At 42.4% G+C, this 10458-nt stretch overlaps 1 protein-coding gene across 2 annotated transcripts; it reads right to left on the bottom strand.

Annotated features, from left to right (window-relative positions):
• Positions 1 to 1680: 1680 nt before the first annotated feature.
• bloc1s5 (biogenesis of lysosomal organelles complex-1, subunit 5, muted) lies at positions 1681 to 10101 on the bottom strand. 2 transcript variants are annotated; one of them, XM_030079562.1, is made up of 6 exons: positions 9815 to 10101; positions 8893 to 8975; positions 7886 to 8015; positions 7288 to 7346; positions 6190 to 6385; positions 1681 to 4549 (listed from the first exon to the last, which is right to left on the bottom strand). In XM_030079562.1, exons 1-5 carry the CDS (start codon positions 9831 to 9833, stop codon positions 6212 to 6214), a joined length of 465 nt encoding a protein of 154 aa, XP_029935422.1. In that variant the 5' UTR covers positions 9834 to 10101; the 3' UTR covers positions 1681 to 4549; positions 6190 to 6211. The 2 variants fall into 2 exon arrangements, with proteins under 2 accessions (XP_029935422.1, XP_029935421.1); XM_030079561.1 differs by having other exon boundaries at positions 1681 to 6385; positions 9815 to 10100.
• Positions 10102 to 10458: the final 357 nt, after the last annotated feature.

The raw sequence follows: 10458 nt of genomic DNA, 5'->3' as shown, positions 1-10458 counted from the left end.
AACCTACGGTGGATGAATACCTCTCTACTTTCCATTGTTCCACTACAAAACACTGAAATTGTTTTCCCTTTAGCCCTTTTTTCTCACCAGACGAATGAATGGAAAGGTGCTGAAGTCAAAGAGAAGGCTTGGAAATGCCAAGGTCGCTCTCAGGCTCCTAGAAACTGTAGCAGCATTCAGCGGCCATTTTTTTTGGTTTTCCTTCAAGGCCGTTGAAGCTCCAGTGGCATTTTAGTAGGTTTTCAGACAGTAAAGTGAAAATACAAGTGATAGAATATATAAATGTGAGGATACTGCATGAGCTAAATTTGACCTTACTTATAAAAATGTGCATATATTTTTACTGATGACAAAGATAGAGGCATGGGTCCAATCTGGTTTGACCCATTTGCATTTTTCAGGATGTATGGTAGAGTGTACTGTGAGAAAACTTTGATGAGACTGGTTAAATAGAGCCACGAGTGGTTTGGGGATGTCATGAGCCCAAATTTATCATAGACAAAGTTTTGGTGATTTTTTAAAAAAAATCTGTTTCATCTCCATTTTTTTTTTTTTTTAAAATTTCATGGGGTCTTTAATTTCTTGACATTGATAAATGAAATGCATCTCAAATAGCTCAAGTTCTTGCAACCACAGTGTGCACACAGATGAGTGTGTGACCAGGCCAGTGCAGTTGAGCTCAATTAGTGTCTGTTGAGCTGCGTGAGAACGCCCACAGATGGTTATAGAGTGTGTGAGGGCAGGGAGAGAACAAGGTGTGGGCTACAGGTTGGATCGACGACAGCGCTCTCTCTCTCTCCTTTGTTCTCCACCTCTGAGGAAGGAACAGGTGATAAAGGCGGCACACAGGGACCTATCCTACTACACATGGCTTATACCTAAAGCTGCATTTAATAAGAAAACCAAGGACTGTGATGTCAATGAGTGCATGAATTGAAATGTTTCCACTCCACTCTTACATAAGTGCCTCCAGCCACTCTGTAACACACATGGTTGTGGCCATCCAGAGAGGATGCCTTTAGTAGAGCAGGACTTGGCTGCAGTGAACTGAAAACAAATTCCTCTCAGATGGGGGTCCTTTAAACAAAATCTTTTGAAATGGAGGTCTGTGGTCAAATATGTATTTTGCGGAGGCTTGACATGAAAGTGTTTGGGAACCCCTGGTCTGGTAAATATAGCCCCATTCCTTGATCGTACACACCCTCTAACTTTTCAATGACTAACAATGAACACACCCTTCTGGTGGCCCAGGTTGATCGGTCATTTTGTGGGTGATCTTCAAATTAGCAATCCTAATCCCACGTTTGGGAAAGACATCAGTGGTGTAACTATGGAAGTGTCAACAATTTTGTGATGCTTTTTTGTTGTGAGGTGAAAACATCTTTTACAGGATATTAAGGTACAGCAACACGGTTTCTTAGAGACAAGGGATGAAGTGGGAACATGTAGGGTGGAAAAAGATAGAAATGGTTAGGATTAGGATTCCTCCTTTGGAATAAGAAGGCATCCAGAATCAGATTTGTTAGCCAATGTGAGGTACCATTACCTAAAATGTGGACAGGCAGACTTCATATGTCCTCTGTGTTTAGAAACAGTGATGCAGGATGGAAAGTTATTCTGTGGGAAGGTAATACACCTGGTGGCATATAACAACACAATGAAGTACTTGACAGCAGAAAATGAGAGAAAGCACTTTATTATTACAATTATTTACCCTTTAGAGAAAACCTAAGGCAACAATTTGGCTTTGTAGGGGAGGACAAACAAGAGAATCCGTTTTTACAAAGCACTGCTCAGAGCAGCGAGGGGAGCCTAGGGATTGGGAAGATCAGGCATTTGAAATGAAGATGGTCAGACATAACAGGATGAACCAGGAGCAGAGGTGGATTAACAGTTGGAGATTGGCTCCCATGAATTTGTAAGTGATTCAGAAAAGGGGGATTATCCGCACACTGGATTAAAGCTCCATTCTAAGTACTTGCATTCATTGCTGTAGGATGGAAATATGGGTACCAAGTGTAAGCCTAAGTGTTGGTGTGATGTCAGGGTAGTGTAGATGAGTATAGTATTTTAATGTGAAGCCTTCTGTATCTGTGGTAAGATGAACTGAATGAAATGTCTGACATGGGACATACCCACTCTAAATCCACCCACTTTCCTCTAAATTCCAGTATTTGAAAGCATTGAGTGGCAAAAATGATTTACATCAGATGTTTACTGGTAAATGCCCTGATTTCCATCTGTCATCTGCACTTTGCATGAATCCCTGTGATATTTTGCAGTATGTTCCAGTGGACCGGGTATGTTCTTTTATAACACAGCATCAACTTGCATTAATGACCACACCCCTAATCTGTCCCCTTGTCGGACGGGGCTCCAGCTGGGTGCTGCCTGTTTCCTTGACCATTTATGTTGGCACGGGGAACGGCTGCTCCGTGGCCCGAGTGCACTAGCTCTCCCTTCAAAACAGGAAGAACACACTGCTCTCCGATAGACACAGGAGACGAAAAACAAACCGACCGGGGTCCAGAGACACGAGGCAGCAGGCTGCGCAGGGTGATAAGGGGAGATTTTAGCCGGTGTCCGACCCATTCCTACACATGGAGTTGTCTTCCCGGAATGTATGGCCTGCCCTATCTAGACGTTTAAAAGATGGGAAGTGCACATGCTTCAGAGGAAGTTTCTGTGCCAGCAGCATGGGCGGCATGCCAGATGCTTTCCCCTTAATATCAGTCTGATATTAGTTCCATGTAAGAACTATTTATTCTAGAAAGTAACTTGGGCTTTGTACAGCATTGAGGTTAAGATATTAGTTAAGATTACAGACTGTTTTAAACTTTTTTAAAGGTGCGGCAACTATTTTTTCCTGTCCCTCGCATTAGATGACCTTAATATATCAGAGGGGGGTTGACAGGTTGTCGATCAATAACAGTACCTTAACAATTACTTCAGCAGGTGCTAAGCTTCCTGACTTTTCAAAACTTGTTTTCCTGCCCATTCTGTTTTTGGAGCAAAAACTACCTGTTGATGAAACCTGCTGATGTGGTAATTCCTTGGTTGCTGACAGAAATTGAGAAAACTTAGACTTGGAGTTAAGATCTGAGATCGTTCCACACAATAGTAAGGCTAAGCTGTAGCATCCTCAGTTAAAATCTGACCTGGACCCTTTGCTGCATGTCATCCCCTCTCTCTGCCCTATCATTCCTGTCTTTCCCCACTGTGACTGTCTAATAAAGCAGAAATGCCTAAAAGAAGAAAAACGAAGATGTTAAAAAGATTTCAGATTGTTTTGCTCTTTTTGAAAAGGTGCTTTAAATATTTTGTTTTCCTGTCTCTTTCATCAAATGACCTTAATATACCAGAGGGGGGTTGACAGGTTGTTGATCAATAACAGTGTCCTGACAATTAGTCCAGCAGGTTCTAAGCTTCCTGCCTTTCAAAACTTGCTTTCCTGTCCATTCTCTGTTTTTGGAACAAAAACTACCTGTTGATGTTGTTGCAGTTCCTTGGTTGCTAATAGAGGTTGATAAAACTCATTGACAACTTAATGCCCCTTGAATTATGTAACTTGACCAAGAGCACAATCTCACTGACAGGAAGTGGCATCGTGAGGTAGCTGTGGGTTGGGGTGGCTGCCCAGTGCTGATAAAGACTGCCGCTGTTGTCCACTAAGAAGCTCCACTAGAGCAGCTGAGGTTCAGTGCCTTGCTCCATGGCAAGTCAGTGTTAGTTGTTCATTATGCAATGCTCTTTCAGGCAGGCCTAACAGATGTTTCCAGCTAGTCTGTGGATTTGAACCAGTGACCTTTTGGTCATCAGCTTGATTGGTTATTTGAAGTGTCTATTGGCTAAAATCCTTCCTCTAGCAACTCACACGCACCTGCTTGTCTGGAGTTGAATGTTGGAAGAACCACTTTTTGTTTTCCCTTAGTCTGGTGTAATTTTGTCTCTGTAATCAAGAAAAAAACTCAAGTAGACTGCCAGACACTTTCAAAAATGTATTCAAAGGGATGACAACTTCTTTTTTTAAATTCTAACATGAAGCAACCAAGTCAAAATTCATTATCATAGGTAAAAATCCTGTACTTCACAATATCATGTCTACCAAGTACTTAAGAGGCAAAGGCTTATGACTCTCCAGTCATGAATAGCTAACACTCATATGACTTTAACGGTGACCTTTCGTGTACTCTGACTGTTTTTCTTTCTTTCCAACGAAACTGAAAAAATAAACAAGGGCAGATGAAAAGGTGCCTTGTTGGCAAAGGTAGGCCACATTTCCGTATTGTCGCTCCTTGTTAGTTGATGATGGGCTGTCTCCGCATTGGGCAGCTGAGCCCAGTCACCGAGGCTGAGGAGAGGCATACACACATACACAGGCACGCTGGCCCCTTGCCTCAAAACATCTGCTGGCATGTCTGTGCCCTCTCTGATCTCCGATGACATGCCAACCACCGTGTCCTGCTCTGACGCCAGCCATCACAGTCTCTCTCACAGGTACAGTATGCATGCACAGGCACACAGCAGCCAGAGTGGCCTTGCATGAGAGCTGAAAGAGACAGAACAGGGGGGCAGGTCACTGCCAGCCAAATGAGGAAAAAACAAGGTGCACCTCAGCTTCTGCTGAAAAGGGATACTGACACTGAGTTCCTCGAACTCGCTGTCAGATGTATCAAAATTCTGCTGCATATTCTTAAATCAAAAGAACTAATGCAGGTTGGAGCATTCAAGACTTTTTTGTTTAATGGATGAGGTCAGCTCTCAACTCCCTTCCTCAGATGACAATGGGACATTAGATAGTTTGTGTGTCTCTGCAGTGGGAAGAGAGTTAGGGGGGGCATCTTAAATATTTGTCCTGTCACATTGTCTGAGATGAACTGTGTTCTCAGCCATGCCAGGAATGTGCCTGGCATGCCCACCCCATCCATCAGTCTGTCCAAATGGCCTGCCTTTGTCCAGCACAAATGCTTTTCCAAACAAAACACTTCATTAAAAGTGCAGTGTGTCAACCATCTACCTCCGAGGTTCTCACCCGGGGGTCAGGACCCAGCAGAGAGTTATAAGACGATAAGGTATGTTTCATTGTGCTTTAACTAGGTTGGGAAAAAAATCTATTTCTAACAACACATTAAACCTCTGTGTGAGATCATGTTTGCAATAATCAAGACTTTAAAAAATAAGACCTTTAAAAGAGCAATAAATATGCATCAAATGCATATTTCCAATGTGTAATTAAATACATTAAAATGAAAAAGGAATATGAAAAACAATCAGAGAAAAACAATTTACATTTTGTTTAAGTTTTGGTTCAGTTTTTTTTTTTTTTAATGGAAATATTGGATTTGTGGCATATTAAAATCAGATTCACGGCGGCAATGCAAATATAAACCAACAAAAACAAGGATTGAGGATTAATGGCTGCTGACAGTTCTAACTGGCTTCAGCAAAGAGCTTTTGTAATGTAAGTCAGTGTAGACAGGGTTGGTTTACTTGAAGCTGATGTCAGAGGTCAAATGTTCCAAACACTGAGGAGCTGGTGAGGGACAATTTGTTCTGTAAACGGTTCTGTTTGAGCCCGTTTCTACAACATTCGACCTGCGCTTTAAACACACCTGCTCTGAATGGCACCTCTAACACTTAATGATCTTGCTGTCAATGCTTGGAATATCTCGTCCTGGTGCTGAATTCCAGTTTCCTTTCAACTCAAGGCCAGTACAAATTTATCACCAGTACCTTCAGGCAGGAATCCATTAAAAATCTTGAAATGTTGAAAACTTCACGGCCAAGGAACAATCAAGTGATTGCTTGTTTAAAAAAATGACATGCTCCAGACCTTTTGCATGCTGTACATATTCCATGCACTAAAGACAGGAATTGTGATTTTGATGGCCTGTGAAAATGCCACACTGTTAATCACACTTTCATATTTCTGATTTGGAAAATGTTGACTCTAGTGCAGGGGCAGAACTCCTACGTTTCGTTCTGTGTTTGTGCCAGCCGCTGAGTGCCACATCAATCAAAGGCCACGGCCTCATTTCACACATGCAGAACAGGCCCTTATTGGCCACACATACACACACGCACGCACACACACACACAGGCAGATGCATGTTCATGTGTATGAAACACACTACCAGTCCATAAATACGAGTGTTCATACAGTAGGTGAGGGAGTGTTTTCTCACTTACTCCCTCACTAACATCAGGCTGATTAGAAGGGTGAAAATCTGGTCAGCTCTTTCTTCATTTCGCTGTACTGGGTGCTGAGCTGTCCGACAGCCTTAGCGTGCTCCTCGTCCACCTCTTCCTTCAGTCTCTGCTGCTCCTTCATGAACTCCTCCCACTCCTCCTTACACTGTTCCATGCTTGTCTGCAGCTGGGTGCTCTGCAGGGACGCAACAACAAGAGAATAATAGGTGAGAAACTTCACTGACATCCTGCTTGAGATGGCATTTCTATGGCTGAAATGTGAAAAAGCCATTCATGTGACTGGAGAGAGGAAACAGGAGTTGTGTTGTACAGACTCTGGGCCCTTTCACACCTATTTTGTTTGGTTCAGACCTTGGACCTTTCAGTTTGATCTGAACCAAAATTACAGGTGTGAAACCTCCCCCAAACCACAGTGTGGACCAGTCAAACCTTGGTCCGATGAAAAGAGGTGGTTTAAGTCCTCAAACTAAGAAAACATTTTTGGACGGTTTGGACTTGCGCTGGCAAGCTACTGTAGGATGAAAGGAAAAGATTAGCCATGGTGAGGAAAGGAGGAGACCGAGTTCTTCACTGAAATATGGGCCGATGATGTTATAAAAGGTGGGAAAAAACTCATGAAAATGCCGACCGTTTCCAGGATTTTTTTTGTAGCGGATGACAGAGGATATGACAGAATGGGAGAGCGCTTGAAGTTGGTGCAGCTAGTAGTAATCCCATAATATTATTATATGGCAAAGAAATTAAACTGATCATTCATTTTTCACCATTAATTCAAACAGCGATAAAAGGCTGCCCGCCAATGCCAGACGCATGCCTGTCTATGAACCAATCAATATCAAGTACAGGGAGACGCAGTGCACATAGATGATGATGACAGGACGCAGGTATGTCATGTAAAGGTTTTCAGTGTGCTTGCATAATTGCAATGTAAAGCCCAAATTAACTGAATCAAAAGTATAGAATGTGACAAAAAATGGCCCTTGGTTCAGACTTTCAGGTGTGAGAAGACCCCGTGTACCGCACACAGCATTTTGGGATTCAGCCTTTCTGTAGATCAGCCTGAGCCTGAGTTGTTACCTGCTGTGCTTCTAGCTCCCTCTGCTGGACTCTCTGTGCCATGTGATTAGCAGCCTCTACTGTGGGACAGAGGCAAAAATCAGACAAAATTATTTATTAAAAAAACAAAAAACAAAAAAAAAACACAGGACAGGTTTTGTGCACATTCAAAGTCACTTCATTTTCACTTCATTTCGTTACATTTGTGGGGCTACATCCCTATCACTAATTTATTTGACAAAATGAAAGCAGCATAACAGTGAGCTGAAATCCCTTCTTTGCCTTATTTTTTTATTTAAGTATTTGTTTGTATTTTATTAAGAAAACATGCAATTACCAGCAAATTCTAAAATGATTTTCAACTCAGAATGAAGCTACTGAAGGGAAATGCTGCTCCTTTGCCACAAAAGACTACCTCTATCATCATACTGCCATGAAGAATTAACTCACCGTACCACTGCAGCTGAAGAACAACTCAGTATTCAAAGTGTAAATGGCCTGAATTGTTAAGTGTGCTCGAAGATTCACACTCCTATGAATGTAGTTACTTTATATAGCATAAAATGACACAATTTAATCATAACCTGACAATCTAAAATGAAAGTGAGAGGGGACTTACGTCGCGTGATGACGTCACACAGCTGCTCGTGCATGGCCTCTGAACATTTGGGCAGCACCTGCTCGTTCGTCTCCACCACCATCTTGTTGAGGTTCTCCAGCAGTCTGCTCTCCCTGTAGCCTCGCTTCTCCTGAACAACAGCAGAGCAAAACTCTTACTTGTGTTTTCACTGAATAAAGAATGAAACACTGAGCAAAGTACATAGATATGGCACAATGCAAAAAGTATCCCTCTTTCTTCATTCAGTCTAGTTCTGGGTCTTGAGTCGTGTTGCTGTGTGTTTTCATGACACTGAGGTTGCAGAGACAGACACCATCTTAACATGAATCCATCTAGTATCAAAACAAAGTTAGTTCAAAGTTAGAAAATGCTTGCTAAGGTGACCTCTGACCTCCAGATCTCTGAATGAAAATGGGTCCTCTGGACACCCGCACATCTCCCCTTTGCAGACATGCCCACTTCATGCTATTCAGTTTTGGGTAAAAGCCATGCAGGGTTTTCCATGCAGTACAAATATCTTATTTTGGCCTGTAAATGGTGTATTTGTGCAGACTGGGGCCTAAACAGTCTCGGAATTGCATAAATTGGGTTTGACTGGAAAGCTGAGACTCTTGTGGATTCAGTGAGCCACATCTGATTCATGTGTGATGATGTTAGCCCCCATAGTAGCCATTTCATTGTAGAGAGAACATTTTTTAAACTTGTTTTTTAAACTCTCACTGTATAAAATGACCTATTGTGACCTTTAGGGATAATCACAACTTCATGATACTTTACACCCACAAACTAGAATATCATTCAAAAAACAATCAGTAGAATCACAATATATATCAAACTGGCATCAAGTATCAGGAGATAAGCATATGGTCTCAGCCCTAGTGCAAGGTGTGTGTATGTGTGTAATGGTGACTGCACACAGCAGGGTCCAGGCCATCACCCTGTGGAAGTGCTGACCAGCTTGTTTTGGCTGGAGCGCCACCTCACCGTTTCAAGCCGGTGGGACGTACCTCAAACTCCCTCACAAAGTAGCGGATCTCCCCCTGAGTGATGGGTCTGTGGTCCAGCAGTCTGGACTGGATATCACCCACATCTGCAACAGAAACAAGGAAGAACACACAAAGGACAGTGAATTTGACTTACATTTAGTTTTTAGTGCCATCTTTTCAGTCACAGCTTAAAAGGGCAGATACAACTTGATTTGACTTTGTTTGAGTTTCCCTTTACAGTTTTACATTGTTACTTTTCCTTCATCTCTGTTGTTTGTCTCATCTTTGTCAGCAAAGATGAGGAGAAGAATCTGCTTCTACTCGGTTGGTTGTACTTTTTGTCCAAATTTCACAATAAAAGCTGCACGATGAAAAACTGCAAATGGCCGATGGGAGCGAGGACCATATGGACTCAACTGGCAAAAATGTGGAATAAGTGTTGAAGAAAAAGGACAAAAAAACAAAACAGTGAGCTGACCTGATTATGAGAACCATGTAGACTCACCCATCATGTTATGTGTATACTCCACATTTGTCAGCTGAGTCTACAGGGTCCTCACTTCAATCAACCCCATGGCGGTTTTGCGTAATGCCCCTTTAAAAGAACGTAGTTTAAACCTTTTTACTCTCCTCTTTCTCTAACTACATGAATAAAAAACAATCACACCTACCACAGTTACTGTTTGGAACAAGAAACTTTTAATCCATGTACATTTTAAATGAACTACTTTTTACTTTTACTGCAGTGGATTTTCACAGCAGTGCCTCTACTGCAGTAAAACATCAGTAAAGTAACATCAACACCAACTGAAGTAGTCATTAGTAGTACTATTTACGCCACTGGCCAGCGCGCGCACGCACACACAAACACACATGAACAGTCTAGGTTAGATAATTCACTGCTTGGTCGAATGAATTCAGACTTGACTGGTATTTTTCGCACCTTTTGCGACCTTGTCCATCCTCACAGCCTCCGAGGAGCAGCGACTCGTCTCTTCCTGAAGCTCCAGTGGTTTAGCTAGCAGCTAACGGCTAACAGTTCGGCTAACAGTTTGTAACCGCCGGTCGGTTCGCACAAACGCACCGAGCCAAGCCGTCAGCCATTAACACATCATACCATTAGACAACACAATCATTTATTTAACCAAGCAGACAAAACGACGAGGCTTCCAACACTGCCCTAGCTAATTGTAGTCAGGTGGATGGACATCAGCTGACTGCAGACGTAAACATTTACTATTACTTCCGGGTGGACTAAACCAAGCGGCGGAAGCAGGGGTGTCCGGGGGAGTTGGTTTGACCCTCTCTGCAGCTGGTTTGTACGGCTTTGTTATTTGGATGACGAGGACAGCAGATGTCAGTGTTGCTCTGCTGTTGTGGAGCAAAGTGTCCCCCAAAACCTGTCTTTACAACACTTTCCCATACATTACTAGCCAATTAGCATGAGTTTGCAATATTCTGTTCAAAGGGAAAAACCAAACTGTTGTGTTTAAATAAATACAGGCCTGTGTCATCACCCTTGTACGGTGATGACAAGGTTTGTAGCATATATATCCCAGAAACAGAAACAAGTAACGTGTTGTTAAA

The sequence above is a fragment of the Myripristis murdjan genome, chromosome 20, assembly GCF_902150065.1.
Source record: "Myripristis murdjan chromosome 20, fMyrMur1.1, whole genome shotgun sequence".
NCBI lineage: Eukaryota > Metazoa > Chordata > Actinopteri > Holocentriformes > Holocentridae > Myripristis > Myripristis murdjan.
The sequence above is the reverse complement of the archived record's forward strand: the minus strand, read 5'-3'. Positions and strand labels throughout refer to the sequence as shown.